General features: G+C 46.3%; 1 protein-coding gene across 8 annotated transcripts in view; it reads left to right on the top strand.

Annotated features, from left to right (window-relative positions):
• Positions 1 to 21,163, top strand: part of numb (NUMB endocytic adaptor protein) — a 586,620-nt gene that overhangs the window by 328,880 nt on the left and 236,577 nt on the right. For 6 of the 8 annotated variants that reach the window (XM_069309831.1, XM_045760084.2, XM_045760087.2 and 3 more), the window contains exon 2: positions 17,950 to 18,609. The exons of the other annotated variants lie outside the window; for them this stretch is intronic. In XM_069309831.1, coding sequence (XP_069165932.1) covers positions 18,394 to 18,609 — 216 coding nt within the window. In that variant the 5' untranslated portion in view covers positions 17,950 to 18,393. The remainder of the gene's footprint in view (positions 1 to 17,949; positions 18,610 to 21,163) is intronic. 8 annotated transcript variants of the gene reach the window in all.

Below are 21,163 nucleotides of genomic sequence, written 5' to 3'. Positions count from 1 at the left end.
CTACGAGCATATAGCTAACGCAGTGTCGAAAAAAGATCAGTGTAATATAGTGCTTAGGGACGTCTCGAAAGCCTTCGATAAAGTGTGGCACACAGGCCTAAAATATAAGATATCTGAACTAGGACTTCCTGAGAGATTTACAGCTACTCTCTGCAGCTTTATAGACAATAGAACTGCTAGGCTTAATATCGGCAGCTACTTGGGTGACGTAATAGAACTGAAAAGCGGAGTACCACAAGGAAGCTGCCTCTCCCCCACTCTATTCAACATATATACAGCTGACCTACCCCAACCCCAACATGGAGAATACATCACATACGCTGATGATGTTACCCAAATAATATGCCAACCGGGCCCATCAAAGCCGCTACTAGCCGACAAGACCAAGGCAGCCATTGAACTCATAAACAACTTTGAGAAGCAATGGAAAATTAGCACCAACAAACAAAAGTTCCAAATAATACACATTGCGAAAAGAAACCCTGACCCCATCATCCTTGATAACCAGCCCATCCAATATGCGGAGGTAGGCAGAATACTGGGACTTATGATAAATAGAACAGGGATACAAATTCATGTAAGGGACCGACTAAACAAAGCCAAAGCAGCATTAGGAAAACTGAGAAGATTCCGAAGCCTCAGTACTAACATTCAGATCCACCTATATAAGGCTCTAGTTCGGCCGCATCTAGAATATCCCCCAGTACCACTACACACCATAAAGAAAACTAACATGCAGAAACTGCAAGCAGTACAAAATAAGGCGCTAAGGAGAGCAGCAAAACACCGTCCACCATATGATCAGACAATCCAGGAGCTCCACGAACTCCTGAACATACAGCCACTAAACATCAGACTGCAGCACCAAGCCATCAGGGTATGGAACACCATCGAAATGTTAGAGGACCCAATGTTTGAAAGATTACTCCAAGATGAGACGCCCAGCTCCCACAGCTGGTGGCCCAAGAGCCTCGATTCTCTGGACGAAAACCCCGCCCCACAGTATATAATCCCAAGATGAGTTATATATGTATATATATGAACAGTTCATATATGTGTATGTATGAACAACTCGATAAATAATATGTATGACAACTCGATAAATAATAATAATAAAATAAAGAGCATTAAACAGAATACCGTGTGTGGAAGCATCGGAGTGTCTATATATGAATGCTTCACAGTATTCATCTATGGACATCCATATATGGTGAAACACATGTGAAGAACCTCTCACACACTCACAGCTCCCTGACAAGAGGGAGCCAGCTTAGCTTAGCTGCCAACACCCACACATCGTGTCAGCAAGGCGGACAGCCCGCCTGCTTTCATACCTCTCACTGTATTTCCCACTTCTATACTTCCCTTCACCTATGCCTCTCCTTCCTCTTTACTCCAAAAAAAAAAAAAAAAAAAAAAAAAAAAAGACTCCGCTCCAATATAGAAGCATCAAGAAATATGCACCAATAGGCTTTCTACATACACTTCTATTCAATACCCATTGTTTCGTGTTCTGTCTTGTGTTGATGAAATTAATACCCTATTAATGCCACCTCTTGTTCTGTCTTGTGTTGATGAAATTAATACCCTATTAATGCCACCTCTTGTTCTGTCTTGTGTTGATGAAATTAATACCCTATTAATGCCACCTCACCCCATCCACCTCACTAAAATGTAGATATAAAATCGGAGATGCGTAAGTTCTATTCAGTTGTGTATTTGTAAACTAAAGTCTTTGAAAATGTAATAAGTTTTACGAAACGTGCTCGTGTCGCGTCAGACTAGAAATAAAAATGAATTTTGGAGAATTGATTTTTGATTTACCTCCAACAGTGAAAAGAAATGTACGAAAGATTGAGAAAATTCGTGTTAGAATTATTAATCTTACTTTTTCGGTCATATGTAATAATATATATATAATAATATATATATATATATATATATATATATATATATATATATATATATATATATATATATATGCATATGCATATGCAATTTGACGATCACAAAACACTGATCATTTTATGCGGAAAATCCACAGAGAAATATGAAATGAGGTGAACGTTTCGGCTTGTTAAAGCCTTTGTCAACACCAGACTGACTAAGGAGAAGGATGAATGAATGATGAAAATTAAGCCACCCAAAAGGTGGCACGGGCATGAATAGCCCGTAAGTGGTGGCCCTTTTAAGCCATTACCAGTATCAAGAGCTGATACTGGAGATCTGTGGAGGTGCGACTGCACCCAGCGTGACGGGAGATGCCTCCCGTGTGACTGACTAAGGAGAAGGGAGAAGGGGGTGGATATATAGGCCGACACCTGACCAACCCATCCCTAGGGTTGGTCAGGTGTTAATAACCAAAAACAGGTATAGCTTAGCTTAGAATGGTCAAAAAGGATTAAGCGGTCAGAGAATAATAAATTTGGTGTTCACTAATAGTACGATCAAATCCAATTTAATAAAAAACTCCCCTGATACAGCAGGTTGTGTGTATTCGATTCCCTGCAATGATTGTGATTCTGTGTACCTTGGACAAACAGGAAAGTCCTTACAATTGCGGTTGTCACAACATGCTTATAGTATTAGAACTGCCCAAACGTCTAATGCATTGTATCTACATACGAGTTTATGCGATCACAATATTAACTGGAATGGGGCAAAAAGCATTACCAATTGTGGGGATTTCGTGGAACGGAATTTGATATATATATATATATATATATATATATATATATATATATATATATATATATATATATATATATATATATATATATATATATATATATATATATATATATATATTTTATTCCCAGGTGTTAGAGGAAGTGATCACCTGTGATGTACTGCCAGCGGCTTGAGCACAAACTGTTCTTATAGACATGCATGTGTTTGTGTGTGTATAATTCTTGTTCGTAGGAGCAAGATGATCTCTGTAGCATTATAGCTGTTAGCATGGCCTCCTGTGGGTGTGGGGGGGGGGGGGGGAGACCGCCGCTGGCCGTCTGAGTGCAACAGTACAGGAGTTGTTGTTGTTGTTAAAGATTCGCTACTTGGAACAAACAGTTCCAAGTAGCACGGGCTATGGTGAGCCCGTAGGTACTTAGTACAGGAGGTGGAGCTGGTGAATAAGGAACAGGTTACCTAGTGCTGGGTCCAGGAAGCTCTCCTAACTGTTGTCGCTAACTATATGATGATTACCTTCAGTTAATTCAGGTGTGTTCGTGTGTGTATTCACCTAGTTGTGCTTGCGGGGGTTGAGCTCTGGCTCTTTGGTCCCGCCTCTCAACCGTCAATCAACTGGTGTACAGAATCCTGAGCCTATTGGGCTCTATCATATCTACATTTGAAACTGTGTATGGAGTCAGCCTCCACCACATCACTTCCTAATGCATTCCATTTACTAACTACTCTGACACTGAAAAAGTTCTTTCTAACGTCTCTGTGGCTCATCTGGGTACTCAGCTTCCACCCGTGTCCCCTTGTTCGCGTCCCACCAGTGTTGAATAGTTCATCCTTGTTTACCCGGTCGATTCCCCTGAGGATTTTGTAGGTTGTGATCATGTCCCCCCTTACTCTTCTGTCTTCCAGTGTCGTAAGGTGCATTTCCCGCAGCCTTTCCTCATAACTCATGCCTCTTAGTTCTGGGACTAGTCTAGTAGCATACCTTTGTACTTTTTCCAGCTTCGTCTTGTGCTTGACAAGGTACGGGCGTGTGTGTGGTATGTGTGTGTGTGTGTGTGTGTGTGTGTGTGTGTGTGTGTGTGTGTGTGTGTGTGTGTGTGTGTGTGTGTGTGTGTGTGTGTCCTTTTCTTGTAAGGGATCCATGTTTTGTGTGCGTGCAGACGTGACGTCCGTCCGTCCGTATCATCTATACATAATTATATATGAATGAGTTTGGGTGGATTTAAATATGAGCTGCCACGTATGGGCCATATGAGTATGGGAAAGGAAGAAATATAACACACTAAATGGTGTGGAACTGAGCCGTGTTCTGAAGTACAAGTATCTGGGCATGTATGTTGGCTACACATGCCAGAGTAAAAATGCCGAAATAAATCATATCAACACTTTGTGTAAAGCCCGTCTGCACACTCTAAAGGCGCTAGCACTGGTGCAGGTGTTGGGTACCTATCTTGCGGGTGTTGTACTTAAGCACTATTCGGTCCCTGATAGACTAGGCAGCGCCCGTTTTGGCTTACACAGGGCAAGGTATTATTAAAAAACTAGATCTAATACAGGACAAGCTTGCTATGAGGATCATTCTTGGATATCAAAGAAATGCAATGATTGAAATAATGAGAATGGAATTAAATTTACAGTGTGTTAGAGTCCGTGACATTAACACTACAGTATCTATTTGCTTCATTTTTTTTTTTTTGAGATATATACAAGAGTTGTTACATTCTTGTAGAGCCACTAGTACGCGTAGCGTTTCGGGCAGGTCCCTGGAATACGATCCCCGCCGCGAAGAATCGTTGTTACAACCAAGTACACATTTTACTGTTGCGTTAAACAGAGGCTACAGTTAAGGAATTGCGCCCAGTAAATCCTCCCCGGCCAGGATACGAACCCATGACATAGCGCTCGCGGAACGCCAGGCGAGTGTCTTACCACTACACCACGGAGAACAGACGTGGTGTTCATGAGGAGAAGAGGATGGGATAAGTTGTTTCAAAACGTTGAGCCCCGCTTTAGTGACGTACACACTACTAGGACACGGGGAGAGAGACGCTACACAAGGGATTGGCTAATGACCTCAGGGAATACCATGTATTTGACTGCTGCACACCCTCTCACCAGTGTAATCGGTCTGCTCCCTGGAAAGGGCAGACAATAGAAATTGTAATGTGTGTGTGTGTGTGTATATATATATATATATATATATATATATATATATATATATATATATATATATATATATATATATATATATGTCGTACCTAGTAGCCAGAACGCACTTTTCAGCCTACTATGCAAGGCCCAATTTGCCTAATAAGCCAAGTTTTCGTGAATTAATTGTTTTTCGACTACCTAACCTACCTAACCTAACCTACCTTTTTCGGCTACCTAACCTATAAACATAGGTTAGGTTTGGTTAGGTTCAGTCATATATCTACGTTAATTTTAACTCCAATAAAAAAAAATTGACCTCACACATAATGAAATGGGTAGCTTTATCATTTCATAAGAAAAAAATTAGAGAAAATATATTAATTCAGGAAAACTTGGCTTATTAGGCAAATCAAGCCTTGCATAGTAGGCTGACAAGTGCGTTCTGGCTACTAGGTACGACATATATATATATATATATATATATATATATATATATATATATATATATATATATAAACAGGTTGTACTGAACGGGATAAGAATAGCTTGAGCTACCTCATCCCTATGTGTGTATTTATACGTAAATAAACTTATTCCAATCTCGTATGGACCAATAGACCTTCTACAGTTTCCTTGATTGTTGCGTGACCGCCCTGCACGCGCGCTCACACACGCCCGCACAAATATTACCTGGACTAGAGCCCTGGGTGTGTGTACTGGGACTTGGTACAGCAGGTTGTGGTGGTGGGGTGGTGGCCGTGCAGCCCAGCCTGAGGCCAGGGGCGCGGTGGTGCTCACGTGATCACCCAGGCTGTTGTTGCTGGTTCTGGGAATCGCTTGCTGGTCAGGTAGCGGCCGGGGTCGTTTGTATTCCCCCCTAGCGGCCCTTAATGGCCTCTAGCCCATCCCGGGTTCCTAGAATGGTTCACAGTAGGCTTATAAGGCACTTCTAATTTGTTAAAGCAGATTGTATGGGGATTACTTGTTTAACTGTGTATAGAGAGGATGTGGTTGGTGCGACACCCACAGATATCCAGTATCATCTATTGATACTGGTAATGGCTCAAAAGAGCTACCACTTACGGGCTATTCATGCCCGTGCCACCTTTTGGGTGGCTTAATCTTCATCAATCAATCAATCAGTTGGTGCGAGGACCGCTCCTGTGCCAAGGAAGTCCACTACGGGCTCACCATAGCCCGTGCTACTTGGAAGTTGTTCCCAGTAGCTGAATCTATAACAACAACATGATGCGAGGTTTGTCATGACGTGGGGCGTAGATAACCAGCCAGGAGACCCGGGCAGAGACCGGGCCGCGGGGATAGTGATCCTCGAGGGGGCCTTAAATAAGGTAGTTACGTGTGTGTTGACTTCGTGTAGGTCAGTTACTGTGGAGTTGATGAACACGTGACTGACTTGTCATCGGAGATAGGGGCCTCGTAGCCTGGTGGATAGCGCGCAGGATTCGTAATTCTGTGGCGCGTGTTCGATTCCCGCACGAGGCAGAAGCAAATGGGCAAAGTTTCTTTCACCCTGAATGCCCCTGTTACCTAGCAGTAAATAGGTACCTGGGAGTTAGTCAGCTGTCACGGGCTGCTTCCTGGGGGTGGAGGCCTGGTCGAGGACCGGGCCGCGGGGACACTAAAGCCCCGAAATCATCTCAAGATAAGATAACCAACATACACTCTCAAGATAAGGAGTGGTGTACAGTTTTGTTAACTCTCCGCACTACTCGTCTTTAACCTTACCGCCTGACACACGATCCACTAGTAGGTTTACAACCAGGTCCCCAAATACTGGTGAGAGAAGAGACGAAGAGCTAAGGACACGTGCTCAAGCATTCTTCCCGTTTTGGGGCTCGAACCAGGACCATATTTCTGACATGGCGTGCTTGCTGAGGGTTCGACATGATAGGCAAGGGTTCGCTGGAAGGGGAGTTATCAGGGGAAACCGCCTAGCCATTACGACTATATAACACTGGGAAGGAATCAGGATAAGGAATTGGGATGGGACGGGGAAAAGGAAAGATGCTCAGTCACTTGGACGGTCGGGGATTGAACGCCGACCTGCGTGAAGCGAGACTGTCGCTCTACCGTCCAGCCCAAGTGGTTGGGGAAGTGTTTCAAGCGTAGGTTCCACACATATTAAAGTAGGTGAGGTTGGCAACGAAGAAGCTGCCTCACATGGTCCAGTATAAACTTCTGCAGATTTTATTATTCTCCAGTTGTGACCACAGGATGGGAGAGAGTCCAGTACAGACAGTAGGAGAGTGGTGAGTGGTGTCACACTGTCCGCTCACCTCCCGCCACACACCACCAAACTACCACGTTGCTACAACGTTCGAAGACGTTGTAACAACTTTCTAACGTCATACAAACTTTATAACAAGATGTAATAACTTTGTAACAAGGTGACACTATGGACCGTAACGTTGTGTGTGCAGGGTTCCAGCTGAACCTTGAACACTGTGAGGGGTCGGCCAGTTATGCCCCTTATGTGTAGTGGAAGCGTGTTGAACAGTCTCGGGCCTCTGATGTTGATAGTTCTCTCTCAGAGTACCTGTTGCACCTCTGCTCTTCAACGGGGGTATTCTGCACATCCTGCCATGCCTTCTGGTCTCATGTGATGTTATTTCTGTGTGCAGGTTTGGGACCAGCCCCTCTATTATTTTCCACGTGTAAATTATTATGTCTCTCTCCCGCCTGCGCTCAAGAGAATACAGATTTAGGCTCTTTAGTCGGTCCCAATAGTTCAGATGTTTTACTGAGTGGATTCTAGCAGTAAAGGATCTCTGCACGCTCTCCAGGTCAGCAATTTCTCCAGCTTTGAAAGGGGCGGTCATTGTGCAGAAGTACTCCACTCTAGAGAGCACTAGCGTCTTGAATATTATCATCACTGGTATAGCATCTCTAGTGTGAAAAGTTCTTGTTATCCAACCTGTCATTTTTCTTGCAGTTGTGACGGCTACTTTATTGTGTTCTTTAAAGGTAAGGTCTTCCGACATGAGTACACCCAGGTCCTTTACATTGCCTTTTCGTTCTATGTTATGAGTTTTGTACGTGGTTTCCGTTTTTATATTTAAATTTTTTTCCATAGCGCATGAGCTGGAACTTATCTTCGTTAAACACCATACTATTTTCTGTAGCCCATAGAAAGACCTGATCTACATCTGATTGGAGGTTTGCCGTGTCCTCTATGTTGCCTACTCTCATGAAAATCCTAGTGACATCTGCAAAGGATGATACAGTGCTATAGATTGTGTCCTTGTCTATGTCCGATATGAGGATGAGAAAAAGTACTGGAGCAAGCACAGTACCCTGGGGGACTGAGCTCTTCACGGTTGATGGGCTGGATTTTATTTTGTTGACTTACACATTGGGTTCTGCTAGTCAGGAAATTGTAGATCCATCTGCCTATTTTTCCGGTAATTCCTTTTGAACGCATTTTATGTGCAATAACACCATGGTCACATTTATCGAAGGCTTTTGCGAAATCTGTGTAAATTACATCAGCATTTTGTTTTTCTTCAATAGCATCTAATGCCATATCATAGTGGTCCAGCAACTGCGACAGGCAAGAGCGCCCTGTTCTCAAACCAAGTTGTCCGGGGTTATGGAGATGCTGTGATTCCATGTATCTTGTGATCATCTTAGCACTCTCTCAAATTTTTTTATGATGTGCGATGTTAGTGCTGTCGGTCTGTAATTTTTTGCCTCTGCCTTATTTCCTCCTTTATGGAGTGGTGCTATCTCTGCTGTTTTTAGTATGTCAGGGATAACGCCAGTATCTAGGCTTTGTCTCCACAGAATGTGGAGGGCCTGCGATAGTGGTTTTTTTTTTAAGTTGTTGGTGAATATGGAGTTCCAAGAAGTGGAACGGAGTGGCGGGGGTGGTGTGGGCGGTGTAGGGTAGCAGGAGTGGTGTGGGTGTGGGCGGTGTGGGGTGGCAGGAGTGGTGTGGGCGGTGTGGGGTGGCAGGAGTGGTGTGGGCGGTGTGGGGTGGTGGTGTGGGTGTGGGCGGTGTGGGGTGGCAGGAGTGGTGTGGGTGGTGTGGCGTGGCAGGAGTGGCGTGGGTGTGGGCGGTGTGGGGTGGCAGGAGTGGTGTGGGCGGTGTGGGGGGGGGCGGTGGGGGGTGGCGGGGGTGGGCGTGGGCGAGGTGGGTGGAGTGGGAGGATAATGGCCACACTCTGTGGTTGGACTTCCTCTGCCTCAGGCCGCCATGCGTGTTTGTTTATTGAGCGGGAGGTTCGAAATGCGTCCTGGCCCGGGGTGTTGCTGTCTCAACTACTGAGTCACCATAACCCTTCCACATTCTTAAACTCCAAAAAGAGTTGTGTTATGTTATTGTAGTAACCAGTTCAGGACAGGTTTAGGCAACCCTTGGCACGCGTGCCAAACCTGGCACGCAAACAACAACAAATTTCTGGTACGCGAAACCTATGACTCGTGTTAAAAAATAAATATGTAACCATGCAGAGTTTTGTTTTAACTCAATAAAATAACATTTTATTAACTAGATCGATACGAAATAAAAATGCAATAATGAAACAAACACTGACAACTGTTTTTGCAATAGTAAGATACACACATACACTGTGTGTGCGTGTGCGTGTGTGCGCGCGTGTGTGTGCGTGTGCGTGTGTGCGCGCGTGCGTGTGTGTGTGTGTGTGTGTGTGTGTGTGCGTGTGCGTGCGTGCGTGCGTGCGTGCGTGCGTGCGTGTGTGTGTGTGTGTGTGTGTGTGTGTGTGTGAGAGAGAGATGGTGACGGGAAGTTCTCATTGTGTCACTCCCTCACCGTCAATATGACCGAAAAGGTAAGATTAATAACTTTAATACGAATTTTCTCTTACGTTTCTTTTCACTGTCGATGGTAATTGAAAAATCAATTCTCCAAAATTAATTTTTATTTCTAGTCAGGCAGGCAGGGGGGGGGGGAAGGGACGTGAGAGGGCAGGCAGGGGGGGGGGCGTGAGAGGGCAGGCAGGGGGGGGGGCGTGAGAGGGCAGGCAGGGGGGGGGGGCGTGAGAGGGCAGGCAGGGGGGGGGGCGTGAGAGGGCAGGCAGGGGGGGGGGGGCGTGAGAGGGCAGGCAGGGGGGGGGGGGGGGCGTGAGAGAGCAGGCAAGGGGGGCGTGAGAGAGCAGGCAAGGGGGGCGTGAGAGGGCAGGCAGGGGAGGGGGGGGCGGGGCGTGAGAGGGCAGGCAGGGGAGGGGGGGGGGCGGGGCGTGAGAGGGCTGGCAGGGGAGGGGGGGTGGCGGGGCGTGAGAGGGCTGGCAGGGGAGGGGGGGGTGGCGGGGCGTGAGAGGGCAGGCAGGGGAGGGGGGGCCGGGGCGTGAGAGGGCAGGCAGGGGAGGGGAAGGGGGGGCGGGGCGTGAGAGGGCAGGCAGGGCAGGGGAGGGGCGGGGCGTGAGAGGGCAGGCAGGCGGCCTTAGGTGTTAAAGGTGTCTCCTGAAGGCCATCAACATGGCCAAAAATGACGCTGTGGCTTTCTTACACAGGAAGCGCTGTTACTCTGGGAGGGTGTTGGGCACGGTAGGCACCCCCCCCCCCCTGCCCTGGGCACGGTAGGTACCCTCCTCCCCCTGCCCTGGGCACGGTAGGTACTGTCCTCCCCCCTGCCCTGGGCACGGTAGGTACAGTCCTCCCCCTGCCCTGGGCACGGTAGGTACCCTCCCCCCCATGCCCTGGGCACGGTGGGTACAGTCCTCCCCCCTGCCCTGGGCACGGTAGGTACCCTCCTCCCCCCTGCCCTGGGCACGGTGGGTACAGTCCTCCCCCCTGCCCTGGGCACGGTAGGTACCGTCCTCCCCCTGCCCTGGGCACGGTAGGTACCGTCCTCCCCCTGCCCTGGGCACGGTAGGTACAGTCCTCCCCCTGTCCTGGGCACGGTAGGTACAGTCCTCCCCCTGCCCTGGGCACGGTAGGTACCCCCCCATGCCCTGGGCACGGTAGGTACAGTCCTCCCCCTGTCCTGGGCACGGTAGGTACAGTCCTCCCCCTGCCCTGGGCACGGTAGGTACCCCCCCATGCCCTGGGCACGGTAGGTACAGTCCTCCCCCTGCCCTGGGCATGTATCCAGGAGGACTTGTGCTGCGAACATGACTTTCAGCCAATGGGAGTAGACCCACTCCAGCAGGGTCTGAGATGAGGGCTAAAACAGCGTTGGTGTGTGTGTGTGTGTGTGTGTGTGTGTGTGTGTGTGTGTGTGTGTGTGTGGGTGGGTGTGTGTGTGTGTGTGTGTGGGGCGCGCCCTTATATCTTCTTCCATCTGTTCTGTAGCCTTGTGTTTACCATGAAGTGTGAACCATGGAAATAATAGCTTCATGTATTTCAAAGTGTTAGTGTGATAAATATGGTGTTGTAGTTGGTGGTTGTGTTGGGGTGTTGGATTGATTTACCTTTTTGTAAATAAATATATAAATTAAATCAAAGAAACTGCGGAAGGCCTGTTGGCCCATACGTGGCAGCTCCTGTTAGATATGACGATATGTTAAGGTGAGATATGAAGGGAAGGCAGAGCACAGTGGTGCTAGTGTTGGAAACAGGTTTAGGATGAGAGAGATTACGGATCGCTTGAGTATAAGCAAAGTTGATTAAATGTAAGGGGTAACCCAGGCGAGAGAGGGATTTGCAAATAAAGGAAATTTCAGAATCGAAACAGTCACTGATGCGTTGAGCGCAGAGGACGACGAGAACACTTTTCTTAACAGGAGGAAAAGAAGTGAGGTACATACCACTATGCATGGGTTTACGGCAGACAGAGAAATACCGGGCACAGACCTATGAACATGAACGTTGAATTCATATACGTGGTTCATGGAGTTCTGGGAGTTCTTCTACTCCCCAAGCCCGGCCCGAGGCCAGGCTTGACTTGAGAGTTTGGTCCACCAGGCTGTTGCTTGGAGCGGCCCGCAGGCCCACATACCCACCACAACCCAGTTGGTTCAGCACATCTCGAAGAAAACTTTCTAGTTTTCTCTTGAAGATATCCACTGTTGATCTGGTTACGTCCACTTGTATACTTCACTGATATCAATCCCGTAACTCTTCGCCTTTCTAGAAAATTTCTAAAGAATGTAGATTTAGCTTTTCCAATTTCTCTTCATATGGAAGATTTCTAATTTTTGGGCTTTGTCTCCCTGCGCTGGATGTGTTCTAGTGAATTAATGTACATTCTATAGTAAGGTGACCAAACCTGAACTGCATAATCTAAATAAGGTCTAATAAGAACAAGATATAGCTGAACACCACCACCAGGTGTCTTATTACTAAAGCGTCTAGACACAAATCCCAGTATCCTATTTGCCTTTATTACGAACATTTATACATTGATCTTTCGACTTTTAAATTCTTACTAATCATAATTTACAGATGCCTTTGGCAATCTCAACACCATCCAGCTGATATCCTGTAACATCCTTACCTTGCCTCATAACCTTACAGTTATCAGCATTAAACTACATCTGCCAATCTGTTGACCTGTTAAATATTATGATCTGTTAAATATTATGATCTGTTAAATATTATGATCTGTTAAATATTATGATAGATATCGTGAAGAGACATTCACATATGGGACTAATAGAACAAGAACCCGGGAATGTGATGTTATAGTGGCCAGAATACTCCTGGGATATAGACGTATCTGGCAGCTTTCTCAAAACCCAAATGTCGAGTACACAATGTGTCAACTTTGTGAAAGAGAAAACATGCACTCCCTTGAACATTATATTGTAGAATGTCCCATATTGACTTTCACCCTCCTGGGCTAAGGTACGCTGAACGCTGTAACTACTATACGAGTACTGGAACACTTGATGATATATTGGACTTGTACCCAAGATTGACCATGTAATGTATCAATTATACAATGTATGTATGTGATGTAACTATATAACCTGAGCTTGTATAAGCATCTTTATCATCTTCAGTGGTTAAGTGCTTAATAACACACTAGTTTCTCTATCAGCTATCTTACCCTCTCAGAGTAGGAGGGCCATAAATGTATGTGTGTGTGTGTGTGTGTATATATATATGTACTCACCTAGTTGTGTTTGCGGGGGTTGAGCTCTGGCTCTTTATTCCCACCTCTCAACCGTCAATCAACAGGTGTACAAGTTCCTGAGCCAATTAGGCTCTATCATATCTACACTTGAAACTGTGTATGGAGTCAGCCTCCACCACATCACTTCCTAATGCATTCCATTTGTCAACCACTCTGACACTAAAAAAGTTCTTTCTAATGTCTCTGTGGCTCATTTGGGCACTCAGTTTCCACCTGTGTCCCCTTGTGCGTGTGCCCCTTGTGCGTGTGCCCCTTGTGTTAAATAGCCTGTCTTTATCTATCCTATATCCTATATATCCTAAGGAGCCGGTCGGCCGAGCGGACAGCACGCTGGACTTCTGATCCTGTGGTCCTGGGTTCGATCCCAGGCGCCGGTGAGAAACAATGGGCAGAGTTTCTTTCACCCTATGCCCCTGTTACCTAGCAGTAAAATAGGTACCTGGGTGTTAGTCAGCTGTCACGGGCTGCTTCCTGGGGGTGGAGGCCTGGTCGAGGACCGGGCCGCGGGGACACTAAAAAAGCCCCGAAATCATCTCAAGATAACCTCAAGATAACTATCAGTTCCTTTCAGAATCTTGAATGTGGTGATCATGTCCCCCCTAACTCTTCTGTCTTCCAGCGAAGTGAGGTTTAATTCCCGTAGTCTCTCCTCGTAGCTCATACCTCTCAGCTCGGGTACTTGTCTGGTGGCAAACCTTTGAACCTTTTCCAGTTTAGTCTTATCCTTCACTAGATATGTACTCCATGCTGGGGCTGCATACTCCAGGATTGGCCTGACATATGTGGTATACAAAGTTCTGAATGATTCTTTTCAAAAGTTTCTGAATGCCGTTCGTATGTTGGCCAGCCTGGCATATGCCGCTGATGTTATCCGCTTGATATGTGCTGCAGGAGACAGGTCTGGCGTGATATCAACCCCCCAAGTCTTTTTCTTTCTCTGACTCCTGAAGAATTTCCTCTCCCAGATTATACCTTGTATCTGGACTCCTGCTCCCTACACCTATCTTCATTACATTACATTTGGTTGGGTTAAACTCTAACAACCATTTGTTCGACCATTCCTTCAGCTTGTCTAGGTCTTCTTGAAGCCTCAAACAGTCCTCTTCTGTTTTAATCCTTCTCATAATTTTGGCATCGTCCGGAAACATTGAGAGAAATGAATCGATACCCTCCGGGAGATCATTTACATATATCAGAAACAAGATAGGACCGAGTACAGAGCCTTGTACTCCACTGGTGACTTCACGCCAATCGGAGGTCTCACCCCTCACCATAACTCTGCTTCCTATTGCTTAGGTACTACCTTATCCACTGGAGCACCTTACCAACTACACCTGCCTCTCCAGCTTATGTACCAGCCTCTTATACGGTACTGTGTCAAAGGCTTTCCGACAATCCAAGAAAATGCAGTCCGCCCAGCCCTCTCTTTCTTGCTTAAACATTGTCACCTGGTCGTAGAATTTTATTCAGCCAATCAGGCGAGATTTACCCTCCCTGAACCCATGTTGGCGATTTGTCACGAAGTCCCTTCTCTCCAGATGCGTTACCAAGTTTTTCCTCACGATCTTCTCCATCACCCTGCATGGTATACAAGTCAAGGACACTGGCCTGTAGTTCAGTGCCTCTTGCCTGTCGCCCTTTTTGTATATTGGGACCACATTCGCCGTCTTCCATATTTCTGGTAGGTCTCCCGTCTCCAGTGACTTACTATACACTATGGAGAGTGGCAAGCAAAGTGCCTCTGCACACTCTTTCAGTACTCATGGTGAGATCCCGTCTGGACCAACAGCTTTTCTAACATCCAGATCCAGCAGGTGTCTCTTGACCTCCTCGCTCGTATATATGTATACGTATGTATATATGTGCGTATGTATGTGTATAAAGTATATGTGAAAGCTGATCAGAATTACATTTCACCCATGTAAATGCACATTAATAACACTATGTAAAAGACACATCCACCACTTTATGTAGGACAGACGTAACTGTGTATCTATGTATTTGTCTGAAGGTTAGCTTAGCATTTTAAAACCACTACAATCACCTTCTGCGGTTGATTGTTGAATAAATCCCTGAACTATAGAATCAAGGTACACAACGTCACTAACCTTTCTCCTACCTTAATTTTGCGGGGTTGGTTGCATAGACATTACTCGGGGTGAAGTATTAATGGTAATTAAGGTTGGGAAATATGTCGCCCCAGGGGAGGATTACCTTTACCCTTGGGGGTCACCCACCTTAATACTGGACCAGCTAATACTTGATACAGGTTGCTCCTCGAGCTTATTACGGGCTATTCATGCCCGTGCCACCTCTTGGGGGTTTAACCTTTATCAATCTAGCTTACGTGTGTGTACACACCTAGTTGTGTCTGCGGGGGTTGAGCTTTGGCTCTTTGGTCCCGCCTCTCAACCGTCACTCAACTGGTGTACAGGTTCCTGAGCCTACTGGGCTCTATCATATCTACATTTGAAACTGTGTATGGAGTCAGCCTCCACCACATCACTGCCTAATGCATTCCACCTGTTAACTACTCTGACACTGAAAAAGATCTTTCTAATGTGTCTGTGGCTCATTTGGGTACTCGGCTTCCACCGATGTCCCCTTGTTCGCGTACTACCCGTGTTAAATAATCCATCCTTGTTTACCCTCTCAATTCTCATGAGAATTTTGTATGTGGTGATCATGTCTCCCCCTAGCTCTTCTGTCTTCCAGCGACGTGAGGTGCAGTTGTAATGATCTGGGGCTCAGATCATTGGTTCTCCCTTCTCCCCTCTTTTCCCTCCCCTTCTCCCCTCCTTTCCTTCTCCCTCTCCCCTCCTTCCTTCTCCCCTCCCCTTGGCCGTCATTCGTCTCCTCCTCTTCCCCCCCCCCCCTGTCGCCCATTTGTCAGGGTCAAGAGGTTGACCTGAGGGTAGGGTGGTCGTGGATACCTTGGCTTCTCCCACTCAATTCCCCACTCAGATATTTCCCTCTCCACCCCCTCTCATCCCTCTCTGTCCCTCTCAGCAGCGGCCTTCCCCATACCAGGCAGAGTCAAATGTCCCTACTCCTATCTTAGAGGAGACAGGCTTGAACATAAATTATCAGTTTTGTAAACATTGCTCGCAGGTGCCTGGGCTCCATAGACGCGCCTTGTCCCTCTTCTCTTTAGCTGGGGAGAGCTGTCTCAATCTTCAGAAATTCATGTAGCTTCCACGACAGATCAGTGAAGGTGATTGGCCTGAGATAAGGGCCAAGTCCTTATTGGCCCTAGAGAGCCAGACCTCAGGCCTACGTGTTAAATGGTTGGCCAGTGCCAAAATAATGGGTGGAGCCCTGGGGCTGTATTAGATGGTGGGAGGAGTAATCCTTCCCAGCAATAAGTTGGAAAAACTAAATTTCATCAGTGTGTCTTGGGAGTGTATTAGGAACAGGGCCGCAAGCCCGTATCCTCGGGGCTGAGGGCAGCCATCAACATCTTGGCCGTGGTGCGGGTATTTAAGGTATAGTGCACTTGAGTTTTGTGTCCTCGGTAAATATCCATTGTGCCTCTAGGGATATAGAATAGGTTATGTGTTCAAATTGTCTTAATTTACATGTTTCATAAAATAAATTGTATAGCTTGTCCAGTGGTATTCACTTAACTCCCCTTTGATATATTTTGCTACTTTGTCATTTTTAGGTGTTGTATTGGAAGCCCCCATGTTCTCCTACTATTAATAGATACTAAAGTTGCCCTTGGATTCAAATAAGTTAACGTAAATTACACAAACTAATTTTCCAAAATTTATTACTGAAATTCATATTACCCGGAGTCCCATGGTTACTGATTCCTTGCCTTCCTGGGGGATCGGTGATTGACACATTCAGGTATGGTTGGTCAGGAAGGTGGTGGCAGTGTAAATGTGTTTTGTTATTGTTTTTTTTTACTAATAACCCTTGTCCTTGGTGTATCTTCCTCATTTAATATTCCTCTTACATACGTGGCAGTCCAGTGAGGGGTCATGCTGGACTGTAACAGTGTTAAGCTGGGGTATTGAGTGAAGAAAGACGGAGAATTACAATAGAGAGCGTATAGTACGATTATGAGAGATCACAAGATAACAGGATTAATACTGGGGAACATTGGGTTATTACAATAGAGGCCGCGGTTATTACGGCAGGGTAAGCGGTCATTACACAGTTCACGAAGCCTGTCCTTGTAACTCCTGCCTCTTAGTTCTGGGACTAGCCTAGTGGCATAACTGAACTTTTTCCAGCTTTGTGTGTGTATGTGTGTGTCGGGACAGTGTAGAACACGGTGTGTGTGTGGACGGGTGTGCGGGGCGTGCACAGGAAGGAGAGGGGAGCAGGGTACTGAGTTACAGGGGAGAGGGCGGGTAGACAAGTCAATGTGCATTGTTTGTGGAATACAAATGGTGGGTGGTGAGGGTTTAGAGTAGGGGAGGTGCTGGAGAAGTGGCCCCTTCATCCTCCACGCCTCTGGAGTAGCGCGACACTCTGCACTATCCTAGTAGTTGGTGGGAGAATAAATTACGATGACTGGGAGGGTGGTGGTGTACCGTACCATGGGAGGGTGGTGGTGTACCGTACCATGGGAGGGTGGTGGTGTACCGTACCATGGGAGGGTGGTGGTGTACCGTACCATGGGAGGGTGGTGGTGTACCGTACCATGGGAGGGTGGTGGTGTACCGTACCATGGGAGGGTGGTGGTGTACCGTACCATGGGAGGGTGGTGGTGTACCGTACCATGGGAGGGTGGTGGTGTACCGTACCATGGGAGGGTGGTGGTGTACCGTACCATGGGAGGGTGGTGGTGTACCGTACCATGGGAGGGTGGTGGTGTACCGTACCATGGGAGGGGAAGTCGTCGACGATACGAGTGGTTTGTGTGGCGGAAAGTAGAACATTGTTGTGGCCTGGTCGACGACCGGGCCGCGGGGACCCTAAGCCCCGGAAAGACCTCAAGGTAACCTCCATCATCTGATCGCATTAATATAATTGTTAATGTTGCTCTGAAGGGCGAGTGTATTGGGCAGCGTCACTCATGTGTCTCTCCTTTACAACAGGCTTCAGAAAAATAAAGTTGATTATATGGATTTCGTGGTGCTCGTGTGGTATAAAGTGAATTAGTGGTAGGGGCGTGAAGGTATCTATCAATGGAGTACTCTTGATAGTAGGTGGGAGACTTAGTGTTGCAGGTGGGAGACTTAGTGTTGCAGGTGGAGGGAGGTGGTGGAGTAAGAGCCAGGGAGCACCAGTCCCCGGCCACCACACACCCAGGTGACTGTTAGGCTGCCCTCAGCCAGTCTGTTATCGTCATCACCACCCACCATACACACTCTCCTGCTCCTCCCAGCCCTCCTCAACCCCTCACGCGCCCTATAGTTACCACGCCTTCATAACTCCATAATTTAATAGCAAAAATAGTGACAGTGTGTAAGTGTAATAGTGTAAAAGCAAAGGAAATAGTGTAAAGCAAAGGTTACATATAAAATCGAGGTGTAAGAAGAATGGGGGCGAGTTCGTCTCACCACGAGCCCCTGGGGGACCAGCACTCCAACGCCTGCACCCGCGGCGCCCCCCACGGCCCCTCCCACACCCGCACCTCCCTCAGGAAGTCTCTGAGGAAGAAGAAGCGAGAGAAGCTGGACCAGAAGGATGACAACAAGGAGAACCAAGGGAACGAGGTGGCCCCTGAGGGTCGCGACCAACCGCCCCAGCCCAAGGTAAGTGCAACCCAAGTACAGTGTTTGTTTACCCACTCCTGTGTGTAGGGGATGACGTCCCTCTGAGGGTGTGTCATGTGCTGTGCGCACGGTGCTCTTCACTTTACAGGAGAATGATCACTGTGCTTACCTGGAGCATGATCACTGTGCTTACCTGGAGCATAATACCTGCTGCTTACCGAGAGCGTGCCACCAGCATGTGCTAGTCTGTAATACTGTATTGATATGCTACTGGGGGAATGCTTAATTGTTTTCATTGTGAACATTTGCTTACGGCGAAAACAGTGGACCAAACTCTCACAAGTCAAGTCTGGCCTCGGGCCGGGCTTGGGGAGTAGAACAACTCCCAGAACCCCATCAACCAGGTATCATTATTTGGTATGAGAGTTTCCTGTTATGTTGGCTGGGATCTGCCGAGGGCTCGCTTATACATTGCTACACGAGTATTTATTTTCTAAATGTTGTTTCAGAAGCTTATCTTTATGTATTCGATAGTAATATAAGATTGCCGACTGAGGATTAATTTGTGTGATAAATACTTGGGGTAAGTATTATCTTCGCGTTTCTAGAGAGTACAATGTGTGTGTGTGTGTGTTAACTCTGTGTTAATAATATGCGCATTATTGTGTACAACACTTATTATATACAAACGTGTCAGGAGTTGAATGCTCGTTTGTCTTCCATGTTGCCAGTTGTAAATCTTGCATACAGTTATGTCTGATGTGTGTTGTCTTCTTGAATCTTGCCTACACACCTGTGTTTGGACACTCACCACAAACCTGAAAATGAAAGAATGTTGGATATTTAAAAAATAGCCTTTTGTTTAACTTAATCGTATTTCAAGAGTAACTAAAACAGTTATTGAATCTGTCAGTCGTTAGACGTTCTACTGCCTTTGTTGTCCCAACTGTGTGCAGAACTGGTGGCCAACCTCCTTAATAAACAATGGTTCAAATTCACCAAATTCCTTGGCCGATTGAACCGTCCACTCCAGCTTCTGATGAAAGTTCGTCTGACGTGTCGGGAGAAATAACAGGCACTTCCTTCCCTGAACCTGTGCCTCTTGCCGTGTGCGGTCCGGTTACATCCTTCCAGTGAGATTTTCCTGCTGAGTTTGTATAGCGCTTTGAAGCCCTGGTCGGTAAATTGCAAGATTTCTGGCATGGTGGGATCGCCCATCCCTCCGGCATGATGAACTGCCTGTTTCACTGGCCATGAATGTCCCGTGAGACAGAACAGTTGCTGGTAACATCCTTCACTCTGAGTGAAGGATGTCCCACCTCATAAGGGTCGCTGTGAAAGGATTATTAAAGTTTTACAGTATACCGATTACTATCACAAATGATCAATCTTTTAAAGCGATCAGCAAGCAGCTGGAGTGAGACTTGGGCCACGGCGCCACAGTCCAACACAACTCACGTTCATGGTACAACCCGACAAAAGAACAAAACGTTGGAGTGTCGACCGTGAAGCCATGCTCCAAGGGCTACAATGCTTGTCCTATACATCTCCTGCATTGCTCACAGATAAATTAGTCTGTGCTGTTAACACCCTATTGACTGATGCCAACATAATAAAACTCTCCTTGTGTGATAAATGACGACAAAGAATGCCTACAAACTCATCAAACTGAACATTCCTTTTAAATACAATCAACCTGTCACTGATATTCCTCTTTATCTGTACCATTCAAGTATCATAGACACACCCGTCACTAAGAAAGGTAATGAGAATCTTGCTCTCAAAGCTGTCACACAAGAAACAATTGCCGCCTCCGTAAAAAATCTCGGATCTGATATATTATTATTAATGTCTATATTGACAAAATTAATTACAATTTTGCCTAATCTGAGGATTTCGATTAAGTCTTATTAAAGTGAAGATAATGCTGGTATTCAGTTTCATAGAGAACAGAGTCATACATAAGACAATAGGTCTAAACTTTAGGCGGAAGCACATATATATATCATGGTTACAATCAATGTTTTAATGTATGGATATGTGAAAACAACTTTCTATTGTACACTGCCACACAAGGGCAGGGATGGGTTCATAGGTGATGCAGCTTAGAAGTAATATAAATAAAAATTGTTCTGATGAGAACTGTGTCTACACCGACGGCTCCGTCCAATCATCTACTGGACGGACTGCAGCAGTATACAGGTTTTATAGTAACAATATTTGCACGCAGACTGTCAGTGTCAGGCTAAACAACTGGCTGACCTCCACACAAACAGAACTAGCGGCACTACAGCTAGCTACCAGTACATTATTGTGCACAGGAGGAAGAACAATATTTTGTGATTTAAAGTCTGCTCTTCAGGCAGTTGAAAACGTCTCTTATAAGATCGACAGAAAGAACCTCATACTAACAATTATCAATAACCTGATCGCTGCACAGAGTAAAGGGTTTAGAATGTCTCTTGTATGGATGCCATCACACACAAATATAACCCATCATAATGACACACATTGCAGCCAAATTAGCGTGTAACGAGCATGACTGACACAACACTAAAGGGAGCCAACTAAAAGAAATATTAGTGGAGGGAAA

This window comes from Procambarus clarkii, chromosome 66 (genome assembly GCF_040958095.1).
Source record: "Procambarus clarkii isolate CNS0578487 chromosome 66, FALCON_Pclarkii_2.0, whole genome shotgun sequence".
NCBI lineage: Eukaryota > Metazoa > Arthropoda > Malacostraca > Decapoda > Cambaridae > Procambarus > Procambarus clarkii.
This window is presented reverse-complemented; position numbering and strand designations above follow the sequence as displayed.